This window comes from Silurus aristotelis (assembly GCF_946808225.1).
Source record: "Silurus aristotelis genome assembly, chromosome: 6".
NCBI lineage: Eukaryota > Metazoa > Chordata > Actinopteri > Siluriformes > Siluridae > Silurus > Silurus aristotelis.
The window spans coordinates 32773721-32799793 of record NC_139579.1 but is presented as its reverse complement, the minus strand read 5'-3'; the positions used below and the strand labels follow the sequence as shown (position 1 = coordinate 32799793).

Genomic DNA, 26073 nt, shown 5'->3' with positions numbered 1-26073 from the left:
TAGCCGCGATTCCTGCCGACAGAAATGCAGCTTTGTGCCGTAAGAGTCGCTGAGGCGGTCTGTGTGTTTACATCAACACGGAATGGTGTAAGAACTCTGTCCACGTTTCCACATACTGCTCATCACTGTTGGAGTTTATAATTGTGAGATGTAGACCTTTTTATTTACCCAGCGAATTCACCACCGCTATTGTGCTTGGAGTGTACATTTCACCTAGCGCTAATGCTCAGCGTACTAAATGGGACCATTGGAGAACTACAAAACACACACCCTGACGGATTGTTTATTGTCGCCGGAGATTTCAACCATGCAAATTTCAGGACTGTGTTTCCTAAATTTCACCAGAATGTGGACTTTGCAACTAGAGGAGAAAACACGCTGGATGTTGTTTACACAAACATCCCGGGTGCATACCAGTCGAAGCCCCGGCCCGACTTCCGCCGTGGATGACCGCCAAGGTGTGTTCGCTGCTAAAATCAAGAGACTCTGCCTTCAGAGCATGGGACAAGATGGCCTTAAAGACAGAGGGTGCCAAACTGTCCCATGCCATCATAGAGGCGAAGCGCGCACACGCCAAGAGAATCCACGGACACTTCCAGGACAGCGGAGACACACGGCGCAGGAGACAGAGCATCGAGGCAATCGCAAACTACAATACAACTTCACCTGCTTGTGACCGTGATGCCTCCCTGCCAGATGTGCTGAACAACACACCCATCATGATGAAGTGCTTCGAGAGGCTTGTCATGAGGCACATCAAGACCGAGCTTCCACCCTCACTGGACCCCATGCAGTTTGCTTATCGTCTAAACCGTTCCACAGACAATGCCATCTCCACGACCCTTTATCTGGCCCTCACCCACCTGGAAAACAAGGAATCATATGTACAAATGCTGTTCAAAAATTTAGGCCCAGCATTCAACACAATCTCAGCACCTGATTGTGAAGCTAAACCTACTGGGCCTGAACACCTCCCTCTGTAACTGGATCCTGGACTTCCTGACTGGAAGACCTCAGTCAGTCTGGATCGGAATCAGCATCTTCAGCACTTGGGGCACCTCAGAGCTGTGTGCTCAGTCCACTGCTGTTCATTCTGCTGACTTACGACTGCGTAGCAACTCGAATTGCATCATCAAGTTCGCAGATGACACGACCGTGGTGGGTCTCATCAGCAAGAACAATGAGTCAGCATACAGAGAGGAGGTGCAACGGTTAACAGCCTGGTGTGGAGCGAACAGCCTGTCTCTAAACGTTGACAAAACGAAAGAGATGGTTGTTGACTTTAGGAGAGCACAACGTGACCATTCTCCACTGATCATTGATAGATCTTCCATGGAGATCGTCAAGAGCACCAAATTCCTTGGTGTTCATCTGGCAAAGAACATCACTTGGTCACTTAACACCAGCTCTATCACCAAGAAAGCTCAGCAGCTTTCTCTACTTCCTGAGAAGGCTGAGGAAAGCTCATCTCCCTCCCCTAATCCTGACCATGTTCTATAGATTGACCATTGAGAGCATCCTGAGTAGCTGCATCACTGCCTGGTTTGGAAACCAAATCGTCTCTGATTGCAAGACCCTACAGAGGATAGTGAGGATGGCTGAGAAGATCATCTGAGTCTCTCTCCCCTTCATCATGGACATTTACACCACACGCTGCATCTGCAAAGTCAACAGCATTGTGGACGACCCCAAACACCCTTCACACACACCAATCACACACAGTCTTTACCCTCCTGCCATCAGAAAAGTGGTTCTAAAGCATTTGGCCTGTGACATTCAGATTGTGTACCAGTTTCTTCCCTTAAGCTGAACTGAAACACACACATTCAACTGTGTGACTGATCTGTAGAACCCGGACTCAACACACACAATCGTACTCACGTCACACATCCATTTCTTCAGCACCACCCATATTATATCACTTCATTACTACAAACTGTTTACATGCTGTTTTTGCACATCTTGACTGCTGCTATTACTGTTTTGTACAAACCCTTTTATTTACATTTTGTTAATTACAATCTTCACTCCTGTACTTAGTTCTCTTTTACACACTGCACTGTGTAATATACAGCAGGTTTACAGGCGGCGCTTTTTTGCGTTTTTTGTGTATTTGTCCTCACTGTCTTGTGCTGTCTTGCACTCGCAGGTTGCATACGATGCACTTTATGTGGCGAGGACACTTACTAGTCCTTAACTCTGTGTTTTTCTGTTATGTAGCTTTATGTTGTTTTATGTAGCACCAGGGTTCTGGATGAACGTTGTCTCATTCCACTGTGGCAATAAAAGCTTCTTGACTTGACTTGACTTGAAACAGGGAACAGGGTCGAGAACAGCTTTCATTGTTTGTCTTATAAAATGAAAGTGGAATTTATGGAACAGAAGCCCCTGAGTATTGGGAGATGTTTAGTCTGGAGGAAAAGGAAGTTGGATGTCTCCAAATTCTCAGTAGTTCAACAGCAAGAAACCTTCTGTTCAATTATTAAAGCTCAGAAATTCTATCAGGATGTTACTATTTTTAGCCTCTTTTATTTGTGCAGCAGAATAACAGCATCTTCTGTTTCCGATATCATGCTAGAAATTCTTATGTGGGCGAGCTGGCAGGTGTGTGTGTGTGTGTGTGTGTGTGTGTGTGTGTGTTACCTCCAGGCTGTGCAGGTATTCCTCTTGAGGTTCACACAGCAGTGATTTTACTCTCTGGTTTTTCCTCCTGCACTGAACGTTGTTGTTTCTCCACTCTGGAAAAATCTGCCTGATGACCGTAAGACGACCCAGAGACGTGTGGACCAGGTCCATGATGTCGGCATCGCTCACTTCCTGTACACACACACACACACACACACACACACACACACACACACACACACACACACACACACACACACACACACACACACACACACACACACACACATTAAACTGCCATGAGCAGGAATAAAAATGCACCCTAGTGATGTAAAGTTATGGATGGAAAGATGATGGACAGTGTGATGTTCCTGAATGTTCTTGTAGGACATTTTAAAGTGTTTTATTTCTCTTACACGACAGCAGCTAGGAATCATGATGACATTTTATGTATTTAAGAATCAATGCGTCTGTTTTTATCCGTTTATTGTTACATGTAATGTTGAAGATGGTACCTGTTATCACTTACTTTACAGCAGCTATAAATGGTCAGTTTAAAAACAAAAAAAAGACTAGAGATAAATCTCATGTAAACACGTCCTTGAAGAAATGTCTCCGTTTTATTTACAGACACGTTTAACCACAGCGGCTTACAATTACACCATGCAGACAAAAGTTTACGCTTCTTCTCCAAACCGTTACCACAAAACCAGAGGCACACAATTTTATTTGACGTCTTTGGATGCAACGGCATGAAAATTTCCCTTTACTTGAATTAGGAGACCCAAACCACTGAATAACACACAAACGCACCACAACACTCGGAGGATCCAATAGAAAACCCTGACACTAACCCAATGCGTTTTCATAAAATGAAAAGAAAATAATGTGTAAAAAGTTTCAAACTTGCAGTTAAGGACTTTCTCAGGTCAGGTAAACGGCATCGTTCGGTGGATGTGCGTGAAAAATGAAAAACATTTTTCTTTAACAAAAATACAAGCTTCTTTTGGTGAAGATCGTTAATAAATGCGTCGTTCGTTAGCAGAGATGACAGTTCCAACATCGTAAATTCTGCGGGGAATTCGGGGCAATGCTGACACAATGATTTAAGAGAAAATCCAAAAAAACTCACGCCAAATAACCAGACAATAAAAGCAAGCAGCTTTAGTAAAGAGAAAGCAGAACTTTTGAACTTAGTGTGAATAATCAAATCTGGGATGATTTCACTTATTCAGACAGATGAATTTTCTGTGGATCAATCATGCGATTCTATACACCACCGAGAGCCTCTCATACTGCAGACTCACATATCGATGATAAACTCTTTATCGTCTCCAGACTGAAACTGGATGCAATCAGTAATTTCACACTTTAAGTTCAACTGAAACGAACCCCCTGACTGCTGGGATCACATGGGGCCAATGTTCTAGAGAGTGCTTAGGTTCTGGGGTTCTGCAAAAGCCTTCTTACTCTACCGAGGATCACATTATCTCTGTGCAATCCGGAAAAACACTCAAGTGTAAAACTCTGCACTTCTGATGCTCCGGGGGCAGGAAGGCTACAGAAAATAGAGATTACATTAAAGAGCACAGTGGATTTATTTTTTTGGCTTAAGTGAAACAAGTCCTACTTTTTCCAGAGCCTCTGTGACAAACCGGGTTTCATGGGACACAGTGTTGGTCCATAACGGTGCTCAGGATTCATCAGTACCTCAGCAAATCCAAACCGCTGTAGCAGTGAGCGTGACCAAAGTCGTCAATCTTTATTTATAGAGCACATCAAAGGACAACAGCAGATATCCACACACACAAACCAGTCAACAGAGATTATTTCAATTATACAAGAGACGTTCAATTCAAACCAGGACCTTAGATGGTATAAAATAGAAAACACATTTCAAGGAGTAGAAACTGAATAAAATGTTTGACATTTTTTCCTGCTACATTTATACATTTATCCCAGAGTTTAACGTCTGGAAATGTTATGCATAGAAAGATTTGTCAGTACACCTGAACCATCCTGCTTTAGTGCTGAAATGCTGAACTCTAAGGACCTCCTTGATTATCAGGAACAGGTTTTTCCATGTGCTGAAGATTCACAGGAATGACTGCTGTGGGCGGGAAACAACAGCCGGGATCGTCACTGACGGACGTACGGCCATTTTAAAAACGTTTCCACCCATTAGACTTCTTACTGCAGCTGAGCGTCTCATCACAGTACTGTGTTTAAAGTCTTCTTCAGATATCCATGGGTTTTACACCTTCGTTCACTAGAAACTTTAGCACCGTGCGCTGTTCCATGCGCATGCTAACAGCTTGTCTGCCGTCTTGACTAGCAACTTACAACTGCGTTTAGCATCGCCGTGCTAGCATCTATTTTTATACTTGTAACAGTCCCGGTTTGACTTGAATACCCCTCGTATAAAAACAGTAACCAATAGTGGTACGTTGAAGTTTCACCTCTTTCAGATGATCACTAGATCTATTTAAAAGCGGAGAAATTTTGGAGTAGCTAAACTCACTTGGACAGGAGGTTTCAGTGTTTAGGACCTAAACTACAGCAAAAGCACAATGGCCTTTGGTTTCTTTTTAAAATTTCAAACTCTTTAAAAAACGAGCTGATCAGAAGACCCAAGTGACCCATTAGGAGGAGTATTGATAAAGAACTTTAGTTAAATAATAAGTCCAAAAGGAGGATGGCATAACTTTTCCAGACATATGAGGTTCTTTTCCACACTGTTTCCACAAAGTTGGAGACACACAATTGTGTAGGACGTCTTCGGATGAGTTGGCATCCAAACATTTTCCAGCATGACAAAGCCCCTGTGCACAAAGCCATGAAGATCTGCTTTCAATGGGTTGGAGTGGAAGATCTCCTGCTATAGAGCTACAACCCTTTGAAACACCTCCACAAACTTTTGTGGTTCATCTTTCCAGGATAGTGGCGCTTATTATAACAGCAAATGGAGACTACCCGTGGAATACCACATACCAATTTTATGGTCAGGTGTCCACAAACCTTTTGCCATATAGTCTATTTATGAAGACATAAGAACAGAAAATCTTGTAGATATAAATCAGGATATTAAATAAATCATTCCTGAACTTTCCTCCTGCTCTTGACTTTCTAAAAACCTCCCAGAGTCAAAAACTTTGCTGAAGTCATTGAACCAGAGGACACAGAGGAGCCGTCCCTGTCATCCTGCTCACATCTAAAAAGCATCAGGAGTCCAAACAGCCTCAGTTTCACGCTGACATCAACAAACTGCTTGATAGAATGCAGGGAAGATGCTGACTACAGAGCCGAATCCGCGCCAGAGCGGAACACCAAGCAAAGCAGAAACTCTCTCGCGGTTCTTTGGTGAAAATGCAACAGTGTGCTTCTCCGAAAAGCGAACGCGTTGCTCTTACGTTGCTTTATCTCTGTAATAAGAATCAGCAGGATGTTGCTTTTAAATGCTGCCTCAAACATGATGCGGTTCTAACACACGTTTCTGATGTTTCACGGTCTGTTCAAAAGATCTTCCGTGTCTCTGTGTACGGAGCTCAGACCGTTAGCTGGCATTGCTAATCTGCTGACAAACCACGTATCAAGCCGATTCCAGAACATCAGAACAAATCGATCAACGAACAAGTTTTTCTGGGATTATTTCATTTTTCTGTACAACGAGGTCAGTATAAATACTGGATTGTGGTTAGCTGGAAGTTCAGGTGTGTGTTCAGAGCGGAGTTTGGAGTTTGCGCTCTGTCTGAATGAAAGCACTGCTTGTAAAAAACCTGTAACCATAGTAACATCCAATTCCATTCAAGTTTATTTCTACAGCAATTTTCACAATGGACATTGTCTCAAAGCAGAATTTAAGAATTATAAAACAACTGTTTATCTCCAATGTGCAAGTCTGGGGAGAATGTGGCAAAGAAAACCTCCTTTAGATGGTATGCGGAAGAAACCTTGAGAGGAACCAGACTCAAATTGGGAACCCATCCTCATCTGGGTGACACTAAGAATACAATTTAAATCATTAAAACATTACAAACGGCATAAAGTGAGAAATTTGATAAGCATCATAAGTGTGTGATTATGAGAAATGTCCTTTCTACAGTCTTCTACAGTCAGTTGGAGTTGTGGAACCAGGAGCTCCTGAGCAATAAATTAGCTCAGAATCTGAGATCATTATAGATTTAACACCAACAATAACTCCTTCATGCCTGAACTTTTAAATAAAGGCTTTTGAAACAGTAGATGAAGAAGTTTTTTTTGATTATTGATTAAGAGGTTACACCTCTAGATGGACCTTCACAGGGTCGACATCTTCCAATTCCGTACAGAGTAAGAGGTATTGGAAACATTTCCTGATTAGCTTACTAAACTAACACCTTGGGCTGTTATACACCTTCACATCATGCACTCACATCCAGTAACGCTCACCTAACCCTTAATTATCACTTATAAACCTCCACACCCACACAGAAACTAAGGTTTCAGAGACAACTTGATGCTGGTGGGTGTGAATGTAGAATCAGATCGAATTATTGAGCTTTGGTTATTAAGTATTTAGTCAGAAATCGGTGTCTAATAGAATTACCATCTGACTCATCAGGCTGGAACTGATGTAACGTCAAACTTTTGTACATTTAGATTTAATTGTCCATGAATCTCGGTCTGATCTGTCACGCAAACAGAAACTTTGTAAAATACGACCAGGACAAAGTGCACGTTTGAGGCCCTAACAGATAAAAGCCGTGAGACTACATATATTTATTATGATCTGGACAATCGATTTTCTCTTTATTTATTATCTACTCTCCCTCCCTGAATAGGATGATGTTCTTTCTCTTGCTTTGGGACTACGGTGTGTTTAACCAATCATGGCACCTGTATAGCCGGTGTGTAATATGACTCTCAGGAGCAGATCTGCAGATGTCTCCAACAAAGCCTTGTGTTAGACCTGACTCTGCTATGAGACGTTAGCTCTGGTGCAATAGGGGATACGGTCATTAGCTCGTGGCTGAAAGTTGCCAATTACCAATTTGGGAGGAAAAAAACAATCCATTTCATTACTTTGCAATCCCACGAGTTTAGAAAGCAGAAGATCATTACAAGCTTGAGCTATCTGTTTCTGCTGCAGTACATGTGGTGTTTCTCATCTTTAACCTGTGAAGGACTGCAAAGCCCACGAGTCCTCGCTGTGCAGACTTTACTTAAATAATTGACAATAGTCTTAAAAAAATTTTAAAATGTATAAAAAATTGTAGTGGGTGTAAACGGGAAGGTTTCATTACACACATTCACAAATATACACAAATATTCATTACACAAATATAGTTAAACAATATTTTGACTATATATTGCAGTATTTAACTGTCTGGTTTACTATTCTGTTACATTATGTCTGTACTTCTCCTGCATTAGAAGCTCCTGATGCCAAGTCGAGTTACTTGTGTGTGTAAGCATACTTGGTAATAAAGCTGTTTTTGATTCTGATTTTGATTCTGACAACACAGGATGAGAGCTGATTTACCTTCAGTAACATGAGCTGCATCAACAACACTTTGTAAACACCTCCGCGTGACCACGCCTTGAACCACGTGTGCAATCTGTCCAATGGAAGAGCGTGACATCACTGGTGGGATGACATAGCAACCAGGAAGCTATAGAAGCACATGCGGTGGAGACAGCGATAGCTTCTGTTGTTCTGAAAGCGCTTTGTGTGTCAGTTCCTTCTGGAAAGGTAAGAAGATTTTTTTAAAAATGCGTTTCTCCTTGCCCCCGCTTTATCATGGTGGGGATACACACAGCCTGTGTGTCACTTGTTTGGGGCGGAGCATGCTCAGTCGGCTCTTGAGGGAATCTTTCGCATGTGTACGCATGTCTATGTTACGCTTCACTCCCGGAAAGCACTTAAAAAAAAAACGCTCTCAGCAGTGTTTTTTTAACCACCAGCGTTCCTCGTGGTTCTGGCCTCGCATATGCTGAGGCAAAGTGGCAGTTAAGGTTGTGGGGTTCACAAATGGATCTGACAGAAGGAATGGATATAAGCAGATCCATTTTTTCCTTCCTGACCTGTCAAATCCAGCACCTTCTCTCATGGTTCAGAAGCACAATCTTAGGCGGTTTCTTTTTCCTGTGGAGATGATGCTCCACCTCTCTTCCTCTGAGCAAGGATGGGGGGCTGCATCCCATTTTAGATCTGCGTCAGCTGAACCACTCACTCATGAAGCTCTGGCACATGCTGAAACAAGTCATGTCTTAAATCAGGTCCAAGGACTGGTTTACCATAATAGATCTGAGGGACACATACTTTTATATTCCCATCCTTCCTCTACACAGTAAGTTCCTGTGGCTTGCTTTTGGGGGCCAAGCTTATTAATATCGGGTTCTTCCTTTTGGCCTTGCACTCTCACCTCACACTTTTGCAAAGTGTGTGGATGCTGCTCTGGCTCCTCTGAGGCCCCAGGGCATCCGCATACTGAATTATATCGACGATTGGTTGATACTACCTCAATTGGAGCAGTGGTGATTTGACATGGAGATGTCATTCTTGCCCACATGAAGGAGTTGGGGATAAGACAAGGTTGTAAAGATCGTTGTCCAGTCCAAAGCCCCCTCCACAAGGAGGTTGTATACCATAAAATAGCATCAGTTAGATCCAGTTAACTACCCGTTTGGTCCAGTGATGGAATTCCTTCAAGAACAGTTAGCCAAAGGGTTGTCTCCCTCTCCCCCTCCAGGTTCACGTGTCTGTTATTGTGGCATATTATGCTGGAAAAAACCCATTAGTGGCACGTTTCCTTTGCGGTACCTGAAGGGTCTGTCCAAGTTTCTCTTTGAGCCTTTGCACAAGGTGCGCTTGAGGTTTCTTGCAGTCAAGACTGCTTTTCTTCTGGCTGTCTCTTCTCTGAATAGAGTTGGGGATCTTCAAACCCTTTCCATGGCCCAAGCTCTTCAGGAGTTTACCCCAGGCATGGCCAGTGCCTTTTTCTTTACCAGACCAGGGTATTTTCCCAAGGTGCCCCTATGTTGTCCCACAGCCAGTCATGCTCCAGGCATTCTATTCTCCTCCCTTTTAGGACCCTGACCAGAAAAAGCTTATTAGCTGGTGTCCACAGAACTGTGGAGAAAGTCGGACCCGCTGTTTGTCTGCTACGGTCCATATAAAAGAGGTCTTCCTGCAGACAAACAGACCCTCAGCAGGTGTATTGTTGATTGTGGATCTCCTTCTTATAAGTCATCTGGACTCCCCGCTCCTTTTGGGGTCAGGGCTTACTTGACGCGAAGTGTGGCCCTGGTTCCCTAAAGAAACAAGATGCTGCGTCTTGGTGCCACACTTCCTGCATCCCTGTGAGCGCTTCCCTTCCTCTCCGAAGCTAGAGCCGTCTCCACTGCATGTGCTTTTATAGCTTCCTGGTTGCTACATCACCCCACCAGTTGGACAGACGTGGTTTAGAGCTTAGTCACGCAGAGGCATTCCCAAAGCATTGCTGATGCAGAGTCTCGTTCCCTCAGGGAACTAGAGTTACATATGTAACACAGAGATAGTCTTAATCCAACACTATTATTATTATTATTATTATTTATTTATTTATTTTTATAATTAATAATATAATATTTACATTATATTAATAAAATTATTAATATCAGTATCACCTGTTTGCTCCACTGAAAAGAACAGACCTTCAGCACTGAAGTTAAACCCTGAAAAACAGACTGCAGCTCGGAGACGAGACGCAGCATGACAACTAGCCAAATTTAGCTTTTTGCCAATTCTTGTTTACTCATCAGATCTCAAACCTCTTTTTTGTTTTAAGCTTTTTAAAACCCCTTCACAGCAGGGTCCTTCATCCTACTAACAAACAAAAGGTTGATCTCCAGGCTGTGGGCTCTCCTGCTGGGTCATCAAGCTAAGCTATTAATGAGTCTGAAGCTAAGAGATATCAGATAGTAGATATCTGATGAAACCCCTTGAATTTGCCATGTGCTGGGAATTTGGCATCTGGTGAATGCCGATGCTTAAGTTGGAAGAGTGTGTTGGCAGGAGAAGAGCTGTACAGCGAGCAGAATGGAGGCTTTGAGCTGATCACTCTTGACTGCTTTCCATCATGAGGATTACAGGCTGGCGATGCACTCTGAGCATTTTCATCAGCAAGCGTGCTCCATATCCACTCCAATCCGTACACCGAGTATTCATCACACAACTGATGGAGCAGGCTGTAATGTTCATGTACAGATCACTGACAACCGAGCAACATGAAGTGACTGTTAGCACCATCACTCCTTCTTTTTTCATTTACATTCACGCTTACTTACTAGAACAATGCTTTAATTTACCAGAGCTGAACTGAGTGTGTATAGTCATATGTATGTCTAGCACATCAGCAGTGTATCAGCAGTGTATCTGTAGTGTATGAGCAGTGTGGCTGTAGTTTATCTGTAGTGTATATATAGTGTATGAGCAGTGTGGCTGTAGTTTATCTGTAGTGTATATATAGTGTATGAGCAGTGTGGCTGTAGTTTATCTGTAGTGTATATATAGTGTATCAGCAGTGTGTCTGTAGTTTATCAGCAGTGCGTCTGTAGTTTATGATCAGTGTGTAGTTTATCAGCAGTGTATCTGTAGTGTATGAGCAGTGTATATATATAGTGTATCAGCAGTGTGTCTGTAGTTTATATGTAGTGTATATATAGTGTATCAGCAGTGTGTCTGTAGTTTATCAGCAGTGCATCTGTAGTGTATGATCAGTGTGTAGTTTATCAGCAGTGTATCTGTAGTGTATGAGCAGTGTATATATATAGTGTATCAGCAGTGTGTCTGTAGTTTATATGTAGTGTATATATAGTGTATCAGCAGTGTGTCTGTAGTTTATATGTAGTGTATATATAGTGTATCAGCAGTGTGTCTGTAGTTTATATGTAGTGTATATATAGTGTATCAGCAGTGTGTCTGTAGTTTATATGTAGTGTATATATAGTGTATCAGCAGTGTGTCTGTAGTTTATATGTAGTGTATATATAGTGTATCAGCAGTGTGTCTGTAGTTTATCAGCAGTGCATGTGTATTGTATTAGTAGTGTGTCTGTAGTTTATCTTTAGTGTATATATAGTGTATCAGCAGTGTGTCTGTAGTTTATCAGCAGTGCATGTGTATTGTATTAGTAGTGTGTCTGTAGTTTATCTTTAGTGTATATATAGTGTATGAGCTGTGTGTCTGTAGTTTATCAGCAGTGCATGTGTATTGTATTAGTAGTGTGTCTGTAGTTTATCTTTAGTGTATATATAGTGTATCAGCAGTGTGTCTGTAGTTTATCAGCAGTGCATGTGTATTGTATTAGTAGTGTGTCTGTAGTTTATCTTTAGTGTATATATAGTGTATGAGCTGTGTGTCTGTAGTTTATCAGCAGTGCATGTGTATTGTATTAGTAGTGTGTCTGTAGTTTATCTTTAGTGTATATATAGTGTATCAGCAGTGTGTCTGTAGTTTATCAGCAGTGCATGTGTATTGTATTAGTAGTGTGTCTGTAGTTTATCTTTAGTGTATATATAGTGTATCAGCAGTGTGTCTGTAGTTTATCAGCAGTGCATGTGTATTGTATTAGTAGTGTGTCTGTAGTTTATCTTTAGTGTATATATAGTGTATGAGCTGTGTGTCTGTAGTTTATCAGCAGTGCATGTGTATTGTATTAGTAGTGTGTCTGTAGTTTATCTTTAGTGTATATATAGTGTATCAGCAGTGTGTCTGTAGTTTATCAGCAGTGCATGTGTATTGTATTAGTAGTGTGTCTGTAGTTTATCTTTAGTGTATATATAGTGTATCAGCAGTGTGTCTGTAGTTTATAACCAGTGCATCTGTAGTGTATAAGCAGTGTTTTTGTAGTTTATAAGCAGTGTATATATAGTGTATGAGCTGTGTGTCTGTAGTTTATCAGCAGTGTATCTGTAGTTTATAAGCAGTGTATATATATAGTGTATGAGGAGTGTGTCTGTAGTGTATATGTAGTATGTATATGTAAAGTGTAATTGTATATGTAAAGTGTTAGTAGTATATATGTAGTGTATGAACAGTGTGTCTTTATTGTATTAGAAGTGTATATGTAGTGTGTCTGTAGAATATACTGTATATACAGTGAGGAAAATAAGTATTTGAACACCCTGCTATTTTGCAAGTTCTCCCACTTAGAAATCATGGAGGGGTCTGAAATTATCATCGTAGGTGCATGTCCACTGTGAGAGACATAATCTAAAAAAAAAATTCAGAAATCACAATGTATGATTTTTTTACTATTTATTTGTGTGATACAGCTTCAAATAAATATTTGAACACCTGAGAAAGTCAATGTTAATATTTGGTACAGGAGCCTTTGTTTGCAATGTCATCCTCTCCTTAATACAGTGCAGTCGCCCTGTCCCATGTGCAGAAAAACACCCCCAAAGAATGATGCTACCACCTCCATGCTTCACAGTAGCGATGGTCTTCTTGGGATGGTACTCATCATTCTTCTTCCTCCAAACACGTTTAGTGGAATTATGACCCAAAAGTTCTATTTTGGTCTTATCTGACCACATGACTTTCTCCCATGACTCCTCTGGATCATCCAAATGGTCATTGGCAAACTTAAGACGTGCCTGGACATGTGCTGGTTTAAGCAGGGGAACCTTCCGTGCCATGCAGGATTTCAAACCATGACGTCTTAGTGTATTACCAACAGTAACCTTGGAAACGGTGGTCCCAGCTCTTTTCAGGTCATTGACCAGCTCCTCCCGTGTAGTTCTGGGCTGATTTCTCACCTTCCTCAGGATCATTGAGACCCCACAAGGTGATATCTTGCATGGAGCCCCAGTCCGAGGAAGATTAACAGTCATGTTTAGCTTCTTCCATTTTCTAATGATTGCTCCAACAGTGGACCTTTTTTCACCAAGCTGCTTGGCAATTTCCCCGTAGCACTTTCCAGCCTTGTGGAGGTGTACAATTTTGTCTGTAGTGTCTTTGGACAGCTCTTTGGTCTTGGCCATGTTAGTAGTTGGATTCTTACTGATTGCATGGGGTGGACAGGTGTCTTTATGCAGCTAACGACCTCAAACAGGTGCATGTAATTTAGGATAATAAATGTAGTGGCGGTGGACATTTTAAAGGCAGACTAACAGGTCTTTGAGGGTCAGAATTCTAGCTGATAGACAGGTGTTCAAATACTTATTTGCAGCTGTATCAAACAAATAAATAGTTAAAAAATCATACATTGTGATTTCTGGATCACAATGTGACATGCACCTACGATGACAATTTCAGACCCCTTTATGATTTGTAAGTGGGAGAACATGCAAAATAGCAGAGTGTTCAAATATTTTCCTCACTGTATATATATATATAGTGCGAGTAGTGTGTATATATAGTGTGTCTGTAGTGTATGTGTAGTGTGTAATCAGTGTTATGTAGTGTATGTGTAGTGTGTCAGTAGTGTAAATGTAGTGTGTATGTAGTGTATCATTAATGTAAATGTAATGTTTATGTAGTGTGTCAGTAGTGTGTATGTAGTGTATAGTTAAGTCTATATGTCGTGTCAGTAGTTTATACTTGTGTGTAGTGTGTCAGTACTGTATGTGTAGTGTATGTAAAGTGTGTCAGTAGCAGAGGTGAAAGTAATAAAGAACACATACTTTGTTACTGTAGTCAAGAGGATTTTTTTGGTATCAGTATTTTACTTCCCTTTTTTTTTTACTTCACTTTAAGTTTTTACTTTTACTAATTACAATTTTACACAAATATCTGTACTTTCTACTTTTTACATTTTTAAAACAGACTTGTTACCTTAGTTTTAATCTATTTGATGAAATAATTTTTTTTTTTCCTTCTCATTGCGCTATTTTCAGTCCATCACCCTTTTTCTTGTCATTGTGCGTCTTTTTCAGTCTACTGGTGTATCATCTCCTGTCTCTCTCACACCACAGATGTAGACTAGATTCTGAAGCTCACAATGAGCAGGCAGAAGGCAGTAAGAAGTCTGGGGTTAATGTTAATGAGACAGAGGGAGTCAGTGATGGAAACATGACTGAGAACAGAGACATTCCTGATCATCATCATCATCATCTTTTCTCTGCTCGTGTTCTATATGGTGGATCTTCAGCCTGAAAACATTCATTAGGAAGCAACATTTAAATTAGTTTTGTATTTATATATATTAAGGATGTCAAAATGCAAGTTCATTTTATTGGCACTGGTTTTATTAATAGGGGTCGCCACAGCGGATCATCCGTCTCCATACCCCCCTGTCCTCTACATCTGCCTCTTTCACACCAACTACCTGCATGTCTTCCCTCACCACATCCATGAACCTCCTCCTTGGCCTTCCTCTTTTCCTCCTACCTGGTGGCTCCATCTTCAGCATTTTTCTACCAATATAATTCATGTCCCTTCTCTGCACATGTCCAAACCATCTCAATCTCGCCTCCCTCACCTTGTCACCAAAACATCCTACATGTGCTGTCCCTCTAATAAACTCATTTCTGATCTTATCCATCCTCGTCACTCCCAACGAAAACCTCAACATCTTCAGCTCTGCTACCTCCAGCTCCACCTTCTGTCTTTTACTCAATGCCACTGTCTCTAATCCATACAACATCTCAGGTCTCACCACAGACCTATAAACTTTCCCTTTCATTCTCACAGATACTCTTCTATCACAAATCACTCCTGCTATCACTCTTCTCCACCCACTCCACCCTGCCTGCACTCTTTTCTTCACTTCTCTAACACACTCTCCATTACTTTGCACTGTTGACCCCAGGTACCTGAACTTCTCCACCTTCTCCACCTCTTCTCCCTGCAACCGCATCACTCCACTGCCCTCCCTCTCATTCACACACATGTACTCTGTCTTACTCCTACTGACTTTAATTCCCCTTCTCCCCAGCGCATATCTCCACCTCTCCAGGCTCTTCTCAACCTGCTCTCTACTCTCACCACAAATCACAATATCATCTGCAAACATCATAGTCCAGGGAGACTCCTGTCTGACCTCGTCCGTCAACCTGTCCATCACCACTGCAAACAGGAAAGGGCTCAGGGCCGATCCTTGATGCAGCCCAACCTTCACCCTGAACCAGTCTGTCGTACCTACTGCACACTAAACTTCCGTCACACTGTCCTCATACATGTCCTGCACCACCCTCACACACTTCTCTGACACACCAGACTTCCTCATACAATACCACAACTCCTCTCTCCACCCTGTCGTACGCTTTCTCTAAATCCACACACACACAATGCAATTCCTTCTGTCCTTCTCTATACTTCTCCATCAACATCCTCAAAGCAAATAAGGCATCTGTGGTGCTCTTCCTCGGCATGAAACCATACTGTTGCTCACAGATGGTCACCTCTTCTCTCTCAGCCTGGCTTCCACTACTCTTTCCCATAACTTCATGGTGTGACTGATCAACTTAATTCCCCTGTAGTTACTGCAGGTCTGCACATCTCCCTTATGCTTAAAGATCGGTACCAGCACACTCCTTCTCCATTCCTCAGGCATCCTCTCCCCTTCCAGAATCCTGATAAACAATCTGGTTAAAAACTCCACTGCATCTCTCCTAAACATCTCCATGCTTCTACCGGTATATCATCTGGTCCAACCGACTTTCCATTCTTCATCCTCTTAATCGCTGCTCTCACTTCCTCCTTACTAATCCTATCTACATCCTGCTTCACCAACTCCACATCGTCCAACCTTCTCTCTCTCTGATTTTCCTCATTCATCAGCTGCTCAAAATACTCCCTCCATCTTCTCAACACACTCTCCTCACTAGTCAACACATTTCCCTCTCCATCCTTTATTGCTCTAACTTGCAGTACATCCTTCCCAGCTCGGTCCCTCTGCCTGGCCAATCGGTATAAATCCTTTTCTCCTTCCTTAGTGTCCAACCTCTCCTACAGTTCCTCATATGCCTTTTCCTTGGCTTTCGCCACATCCCTTTTAACCTGCTGCCGCATCTCCTTGTACTCCTGCCTACTTTTCTCATCACTCTGTCGATCCCACTTCTGTTTTGCCAATCTCTTTCCCCTAAAGCTCTCCTGCACTTCCTCATTCCACCACCACGTCTCCTTGTCTTGCTTTCTATTTCCACATGTCACACCAAGTACTTTTCTAGCTGCCTCCCTCATCACTCCTGCAGTAGTTGCCCAATCATCCGGCACCTCTTCACCACCACCAAGCCCCTGTCTGACCTCTTCCCTGAACCTCACACTACACTCTTCCTCCTTCAGTTTTCACCATCTTATTCTTCTTTCAATCCTTACTTTCCTCCTCTTCTTCTTCGCATCCAAAACCATCCTACAGACCACCATCCGATACTGTCTAGCTACACTGTCCCCCGCCAACAGCTTACAGTCTCCAATCTCCTTCAGGTTGCATCTCCTACACAGAACATAATCCACCTGTGTGCACCTTCCTCCACTCTTATACGTCACCCTATGATCCTCCTTCTTCTTAAAATACGTGTTCACCACTGCCATTTCCATCCTTTTAGCAAAATCCACCACCATCTGCTCTTCCACATTCCTCTCCTTAAAACCATACCTACCATCACCTCCTCATCACCTCTGTTCCCTTCACCTACATGCCCATTAAAGTCTGCCCCAATTACCAATCGTTCTTTCCTAGGTACACCATCTACCACTTCATCTAATTCACTCCAGAATCTTTCCTTCTCCTCCATCTCACAGCCAACTTGTGGAGCATAGGCACTGATGACATTTATCATCATCCCTTCAACTTCCACCTTCACGATCATCACCCTATCAGAAACTCTCTTTACCTCCACTACACTCTTACTGTACTCGTCCTTCAGGTTATATGTAGAGTGTGAATAGTGTGTGAGCAGGGTATATGTAGAGTGTGAGTAGTGTGTGAGCAGGGTATATGTAGTGTGTGAGTAGTGTGTGAGCAGGGTATATGTAGTGTGTGAGTAGTGTGTGAGCAGGGTAAATGTAGAGTGTGAGTAGTGTGTGAGCAGGGTATATGTAGAGTGTGAGTAGTGTGTGAGCAGGGTAAATGTAGATTGTGAGTAGTGTGTGAGCAGGGTAAATGTAGATTGTGAGTAGTGTGTGAGCAGGGTAAATGTAGAGTGTGAGTAGTGTGTGAGCAGGGTAAATGTAGAGTGTGAGTAGTGTGTGAGCAGGGTAAATGTAGAGTGTGAGTAGTGTGTGAGCAGGGTATATATAGAGTGTGAGTAGTGTGTGAGCAGGGTATATGTAGTGTGTGAGTAGTGTGTGAGCAGGGTAAATGTAGAGTGTAAGTAGTGTGTGAGCAGGGTATATGTAGAGTGTGAATAGTGTGTGAGCAGGGTATATGTAGAGTGTAAATAGTGTGAGAGCAGGGTATATGTAGAGTGTGAATAGTGTGTGAGCAGGGTATATGTAGAGTGTGAGTAGTGTGTGAGCAGGGTATATGTAGAGTGTGATTAGTGTGTGAGCAGGGTATATGTAGTGTGTGAGTAGTGTGTGAGCAGGGTATATGTAGAGTGTGAGTAGTGTGTGAGCAGGGTATATGTAGAGTGTGAATAGTGTGTGAGCAGGGTATATGTAGAGTGTGAGTAGTGTGTGAGCAGGGTATATGTAGTGTGTGAATAGTGTGTGAGCAAGGTATATGTAGTGTGTGAATAGTGTGTGAGCAGGGTATATGAAGAGTGTGAATAGTGTGTGAGCAGGGTATATGTAGTGTGTGAGTAGTGTGTGAGCAGGGTGTATATAGAGTGTGAGTAGTGTGTGAGCATGGTAAATGTAGAGTGTGAGTAGTGTGTGAGCAGGGTGTATATAGAGTGTGAGTAGTGTGTGAGCATTGTATATGTAGTGTGTGAGTAGTGTGTGAGCAGGGTATATGTAGAGTGTGAGTAGTGTGTGAGCAGGGTATATATAGAGTGTGAGTAGTGTGTGAGCAGGGTATATATAGAGTGTGAGTAGTGTGTGAGCAGGGTAAATGTAGAGTGTGAGTAGTGTGTGAGCAGGGTATATATAGAGTGTGAGTAGTGTGTGAGCAGGGTATATGTAGTGTGTGAGTAGTGTGTGAGCAGGGTAAATGTAGAGTGTGAGTAGTGTGTGAGCAGGGTATATGTAGAGTGTGAGTAGTGTGTGAGCAGGGTATATGTAGAGTGTGAGTAGTGTGTGAGCAGGGTATATGTAGAGTGTGAGTATTGTGTGAGCAGGGTATATATAGAGTGTGAGTAGTGTGTGAGCAGGGTATATGTAGTGTGTGAGTAGTGTGTGAGCAGGGTAAATGTAGAGTGTGAGTAGTGTGTGAGCAGGGTATATGTAGAGTGTGAGTAGTGTGTGAGCAGGGTATATGTAGAGTGTGAGTAGTGTGTGAGCAGGGTATATGTAGAGTGTGAATAGTGTGTGAGCAGGGTATATGTAGAGTGTGAATAGTGTGTGAGCAGGGTATATGTAGAGTGTGAATAGTGTGTGAGCAGGGTATATGTAGAGTGTGAGTAGTGTGTGAGCAGGGTATATGTAGAGTGTGAGTAGTGTGTGAGCAGGGTATATGTAGAGTGTGAGTATTGTGTGAGCAGGGTATATGTAGAGTGTGAGTAGTGTGTGAGCAGGGTATATATAGAGTGTGAGTAGTGTGTGAGCAGGGTATATGTAGTGTGTGAGTAGTGTGTGAGCAGGGTATATGTAGAGTGTGAGTAGTGTGTGAGCAGGGTATATGTAGAGTGTGAGTAGTGTGTGAGCAGGGTATATGTAGAGTGTGAGTAGTGTGTGAGCAGGGTATATGTAGAGTGTGAGTATTGTGTGAGCAGGGTATATGTAGAGTGTGAGTAGTGTGTGAGCAGGGTATATATAGAGTGTGAGTAGTGTGTGAGCAGGGTATATGTAGAGTGTGAGTAGTGTGTGAGCAGGGTATATGTAGAGTGTGAGTAGTGTGTGAGCAGGGTATATGTAGAGTGTGAGTATTGTGTGAGCAGGGTATATGTAGAGTGTGAGTAGTGTGTGAGCAGGGTATATATAGAGTGTGAGTAGTGTGTGAGCAGGGTAAATGTAGAGTGTGAGTAGTGTGTGAGCAGGGTATATATAGAGTGTGAGTAGTGTGTGAGCAGGGTATATGTAGTGTGTGAGTAGTGTGTGAGCAGGGTAAATGTAGAGTGTGAGTAGTGTGTGAGCAGGGTATATGTAGAGTGTGAGTAGTGTGTGAGCAGGGTATATGTAGAGTGTGAGTAGTGTGTGAGCAGGGTATATGTAGAGTGTGAATAGTGTGTGAGCAGGGTATATGTAGAGTGTGAGTAGTGTGTGAGCAGGGTATATGTAGAGTGTGAGTAGTGTGTGAGCAGGGTATATGTAGAGTGTGAGTAGTGTGTGAGCAGGGTATATGTAGAGTGTGAGTATTGTGTGAGCAGGGTATATGTAGAGTGTGAGTAGTGTGTGAGCAGGGTATATGTAGAGTGTGAGTAGTGTGTGAGCAGGGTAAATGTAGAGTGTGAGTAGTGTGTGAGCAGGGTATATATAGAGTGTGAGTAGTGTGTGAGCAGGGTATATGTAGTGTGTGAGTAGTGTGTGAGCAGGGTAAATGTAGAGTGTGAGTAGTGTGTGAGCAGGGTATATGTAGAGTGTGAGTAGTGTGTGAGCAGGGTATATGTAGAGTGTGAGTAGTGTGTGAGCAGGGTATATGTAGAGTGTGAATAGTGTGTGAGCAGGGTATATGTAGAGTGTGAGTAGTGTGTGAGCAGGGTATATGTAGAGTGTGAGTAGTGTGTGAGCAGGGTATATGTAGAGTGTGAGTATTGTGTGAGCAGGGTATATGTAGAGTGTGAGTATTGTGTGAGCAGGGTATATGTAGAGTGTGAGTATTGTGTGAGCAGGGTATATGTAGAGTGTGAGTATTGTGTGAGCAGGGTATATGTAGAGTGTGAGTATTGTGTGAGCAGGGTATATGTAGAGTGTGAGTATTGTGTGAGTAGTGTGTGAGCAGGGTATATGTAGAGTGTGAGTATTGTGTGAGTAGTGTGTGAGCAGGGTATATGTAGAGTGTGAGTATTGTGTGAGTAGTGTGTGAGCAGGGTATATGTAGAGTGTGAATAGTGTGTGAGCAGGGTATATGTATAGTGTGAGTATTGTGTGAGCAGGGTATATGTAGAGTGTGAGTACTGTGTGAGCAGGGTATATGTAGAGTGTGAATAGTGTGTGAGCAGGGTATATGTAGAGTGTGAGTAGTGTGTGAGCAGGGTATATGTAGAGTGTGAGTATTGTGTGAGTAGTGTGTGAGCAGGGTATATGTAGAGTGTGAATAGTGTCTAAGCAGGGTATATGTAGAGTGTGAGGATTGTGTGAGCAGGGTATATGTAGAGTGTGAGTATTGTGTGAGCAGGGTATATGTAGAGTGTGAGTAGTGTGTGAGCAGGGTATATGTAGAGTGTGAGTAGTGTGTGAGCAGGGTATATGTAGAGTGTGAGTAGTGTGTGAGCAGGGTATATGTAGTGTGTGAGCAGGGTATATGTAGAGTGTGAGTAGTGTGTGAGCAGGGTTTATGTAGAGTGTGAGTAGTGTGTGAGCAGGGTATATGTAGTGTGTGAGTAGTGTGTGAGCAGGGTATATGTAGTGTGTGAGTAGTGTGTGAGCAGGGTATATGTAGAGTGTGAATAGTGTGTGAGCAGGGTATATGTAGAGTGTGAGTATTGTGTGAGCAGGGTAAATGTAGAGTGTGAGTAGTGTGTGAGCAGGGTGTATATAGAGTGTGAGTAGTGTGTGAGCATTGTATATGTAGTGTGTGAGTAGTGTGTGAGCAGGGTATATGTAGAGTGTTAGTAGTGTGTGAGCAGGGTATATATAGAGTGTGAGTAGTGTGTGAGCAGGATATATGTAGTGTGTGAGTAGTGTGTGAGCAGGGTAAATGTAGAGTGTGAGTAGTGTGTGAGCAGGGTATATGTAGAGTGTGAATAGTGTGTGAGCAGGGTATATGTAGAGTGTGAGTAGTGTGTGAGCAGGGTATATGTAGAGTGTGAGTAGTGTGTGAGCAGGGTATATGTAGAGTGTGAGTATTGTGTGAGCAGGGTATATGTAGAGTGTGAGTAGTGTGTGAGCAGGGTATATGTAGAGTGTGAGTATTGTGTGAGTAGTGTGTGAGCAGGGTATATGTAGAGTGTGAGTATTGTGTGAGTAGTGTGTGAGCAGGGTATATGTAGAGTGTGAATAGTGTGTGAGCAGGGTATATGTATAGTGTGAGTATTGTGTGAGCAGGGTATATGTAGAGTGTGAGTAGTGTGTGAATAGTGTGTGAGGAGGGTATATGTAGAGTGTGAGTAGTGTGTGAGCAGGGTATATGTAGTGTGTGAGTAGTGTGTGAGCAGGGTATATGTAGAGTGTGAGTAGTGTGTGAATAGTGTGTAAGCAGGGTATATGTAGAGTGTGAGTAGTGTGTGAGCAGGGTATATGTAGAGTGTGAGTAGTGTGTGAGCAGGGTATATGTAGAGTGTGAGTAGTGTGTGAGCAGGGTATATGTAGTGTGTGAGTAGTGTGTGAGCAGGGTATATGTAGAGTGTGAATAGTGTGTGAGCAGGGTATATGTAGAGTGTGAGTAGTGTGTGAGCAGGGTATATGTAGAGTGTGAGTATTGTGTGAGCAGGGTAAATGTAGAGTGTGAGTAGTGTGTGAGCAGGGTGTATATAGAGTGTGAGTAGTGTGTGAGCATTGTATATGTAGTGTGTGAGTAGTGTGTGAGCAGGGTATATGTAGAGTGTGAGTAGTGTGTGAGCAGGGTATATATAGAGTGTGAGTAGTGTGTGAGCAGGGTATATGTAGTGTGTGAGTAGTGTGTGAGCAGGGTAAATGTAGAGTGTGAGTAGTGTGTGAGCAGGGTATATGTAGAGTGTAAGTAGTGTGTGAGCAGGGTATATGTAGAGTGTGAGTAGTGTGTGAGCAGGGTATATGTAGAGTGTGAGTAGTGTGTGAGCAGGGTATATGTAGAGTGTGAGTATTGTGTGAGCAGGGTATATGTAGAGTGTGAGTAGTGTGTGAGCAGGGTATATGTAGAGTGTGAGTATTGTGTGAGTAGTGTGTGAGCAGGGTATATGTAGAGTGTGAGTATTGTGTGAGTAGTGTGTGAGCAGGGTATATGTAGAGTGTGAATAGTGTGTGAGCAGGGTATATGTATAGTGTGAGTATTGTGTGAGCAGGGTATATGTAGAGTGTGAGTACTGTGTGAGCAGGGTATATGTAGAGTGTGAATAGTGTGTGAGCAGGGTATATGTAGAGTGTGAGTAGTGTGTGAGCAGGGTATATGTAGAGTGTGAGTATTGTGTGAGTAGTGTGTGAGCAGGGTATATGTAGAGTGTGAATAGTGTCTAAGCAGGGTATATGTAGAGTGTGAGGATTGTGTGAGCAGGGTATATGTAGAGTGTGAGTATTGTGTGAGCAGGGTATATGTAGAGTGTGAGTAGTGTGTGAGCAGGGTATATGTAGAGTGTGAGTAGTGTGTGAGCAGGGTATATGTAGAGTGTGAGTAGTGTGTGAGCAGGGTATATGTAGTGTGTGAGCAGGGTATATGTAGAGTGTGAGTAGTGTGTGAGCAGGGTACATGTAAAGTGTGAGTAGTGTGTGAGCAGGGTATATGTAAAGTGTGAATAGTGTGTGAGCAGGGTATATGTAGAGTGTGAGTAGTGTGTGAGCAGGGTATATGTAGAGTGTGAGTATTGTGTGAGCAGGGTATATGTAGAGTGTGAGTAGTGTGTGAGCAGGGTATATGTAGAGTGTGAGTAGTGTGTGAGCAGGGTATATGTAGAGTGTGAGTAGTGTGTGAGCAGGGTATATGTAGTGTGTGAGTAGTGTGTGAGCAGGGTATATGTAGAGTGTGAGTAGGGTGTGAGCAGGGAATATGTAGAGTGTGAGTAGTGTGTGAGCAGGGTATATGTAGAGTGTGAGTAGTGTGTGAGCAGGGTATATGTAGTGTGTGAGTAGCGTGTGAGCAGGGTATATGTAGAGTGTGAGTAGCGTGTGAGCAGGGTATATGTAGTGTGTGAGTAGCGTGTGAGCAGGGTATATGTAGAGTGTGAGTAGTGTGTGAGCAGGGTATATGTAGTGTGTGAGTAGTGTGTGAGCAGGGTATATGTAGTGTGTGAGTAGTGTGTGAGCAGGGTATATGTAGAGTGTGAGTAGTGTGTGAGCAGGGTATATGTAGAGTGTGAGTAGTGTGTGAGCAGGGTATATGTAGAGTGTGAGTAGTGTGTGAGCAGGGTATATGTAGAGTGTGAGTAGTGTGTGAGCAGGGTATATGTAGAGTGTAAGTAGTGTGTGAGCAGGGTATATGTAGAGTGTGAGTAGTGTGTGAGCAGGGTATATGTAGAGTGTGAGTAGTGTGTGAGCAGGGAATATGTAGAGTGTAAGTAGTGTGTGAATAGTATGTGAGCAGAGTATATGTAGAGTGTGAGTAGTGTGTGAGAAGGGTATATGTAGAGTGTGAGTAGTGTGTGAGCAGGGTATATGTAGAGTGTGAGTAGTGTGTGAGCAGGGTATATGTAGAGTGTGAGTAGTGTGTGAGCAGGGTATATGTAGAGTATGAGTAGTGTGTGAGCAGGGTATATGTAGAGTGTTAATAGTGTGTGAGCAGGGTATATGTAGTGTGTGAGTAGTGTGTGAGCAGGGTATATGTAGAGTGTGAGTAGTGTGTGAATAGTGTGTGAGGAAGGTATATGTAGAGTGTGAGTAGTGTGTGAGCAGGGTATATGTAGTGTGTGAGTAGTGTGTGAGCAGGGTATATGTAGAGTGTGAGTAGTGTGTGAATAGTGTGTAAGCAGGGTATATGTAGAGTGTGAGTAGTGTGTGAGCAGGGTATATGTAGAGTGTGAGTAGTGTGTGAGCAGGGTATATGTAGAGTGTGAGTAGTGTGTGAGCACTGTATATGTAGAGTGTGAGTAGTGTGTGAGCAGGGTATATGTAGTGTGTGAGTAGTGTGTGAGCAGGGTATATGTAGAGTGTGAATAGTGTGTGAGCAGGGTATATGTAGAGTGTGAGTAGTGTGTGAGCAGGGTATAGGTAGAGTGTGAGTATTGTGTGAGCAGGGTATATGTAGAGTGTGAGTAGTGTGTGAGCAGGGTATATGTAGAGTGTGAGTAGTGTGTGAGCAGGGTATATGTAGAGTGTGAGTAGTGTGTGAGCAGGGTATATGTATAGTGTGAATAGTGTGTGAGCAGGGTATATGTAGAGTGTGAATAGTGTGTGAGCAGGGTAAATGTAGAGTGTGAGTAGTGTGTGAGCAGGGTATATGTAGAGTGTGAGTATTGTGTGAGCAGGGTATATGTAGAGTGTGAGTAGTGTGTGAGCAGGGTATATGTAGAGTGTGAGTATTGTGTGAGTAGTGTGTGAGCAGGGTATATGTAGAGTGTGAGTATTGTGTGAGTAGTGTGTGAGCAGGGTATATGTAGAGTGTGAATAGTGTGTGAGCAGGGTATATGTATAGTGTGAGTATTGTGTGAGCAGGGTATATGTAGAGTGTGAGTAGTGTGTGAGCAGGGTATATGTAGAGTGTGAATAGTGTGTGAGCAGGGTATATGTAGAGTGTGAGTAGTGTGTGAGCAGGGTATATGTAGAGTGTGAGTATTGTGTGAGTAGTGTGTGAGCAGGGTATATGTAGAGTGTGAATAGTGTGTAAGCAGGGTATATGTAGAGTGTGAGGATTGTGTGAGCAGGGTATATGTAGAGTGTGAGTATTGTGTGAGCAGGGTATATGTAGAGTGTGAGTAGTGTGTGAGCAGGGTATATGTAGAGTGTGAGTAGTGTGTGAGCAGGGTATATGTAGAGTGTGAGTAGTGTGTGAGCAGGGTATATGTAGTGTGTGAGCAGGGTATATGTAGAGTGTGAGTAGTGTGTGAGCAGGGTACATGTAAAGTGTGAGTAGTGTGTGAGCAGGGTATATGTAGAGTGTGAGTATTGTGTGAGCAGGGTATATGTAGAGTGTGAGTAGTGTGTGAGCAGGGTATATGTAGAGTGTGAGTAGTGTGTGAGCAGGGTATATGTAGTGTGTGAGCAGCGTGTGAGCAGGGTATATGTAGAGTGTGAGTAGTGTGTGAGCAGGGTATATGTAGAGTGTGAGTAGTGTGTGAGCAGGGTATATGTAGTGTGTGAGTAGTGTGTGAGCAGGGTATATGTAGAGTGTGAGTAGTGTGTGAGCAGGGTATATGTAGAGTGTGAGTAGTGTGTGAACAGGGTATATGTAGAGTGTGAGTAGTGTGTGAGCAGGGTATATGTAGAGTGTGAGTAGTGTGTGAGCAGCGTATATGTAGAGTGTGAATAGTGTGTGAGCAGGGTATATGTAGAGTGTGAATAGTGTGTGAGCACGGTATATGTAGAGTGTGAGTAGTGTGTGAGCAGGGTAAATGTAGAGTGTGAGTAGTGTGTGAGCAGGGTAAATGTAGAGTGTGAATAGTGTGTGAGCAGGGTAAATGTAGAGTGTGAATAGTGTGTGAGCAGGGTATATGTAG

At 42.8% G+C, this 26073-nt stretch overlaps 1 protein-coding gene across 2 annotated transcripts in view; it reads right to left on the bottom strand.

Moving 5' to 3' along the window:
- The window catches only part of grid1a (glutamate receptor, ionotropic, delta 1a), a 278456-nt gene that overhangs the window by 37876 nt on the left and 214507 nt on the right, over nt 1–26073 (bottom strand). For both annotated transcript variants that reach the window (XM_083544591.1, XM_083544592.1), the window contains exon 6: nt 2644–2817. In XM_083544591.1, coding sequence (XP_083400717.1) covers nt 2644–2817 — 174 coding nt within the window. The remainder of the gene's footprint in view (nt 1–2643; nt 2818–26073) is intronic.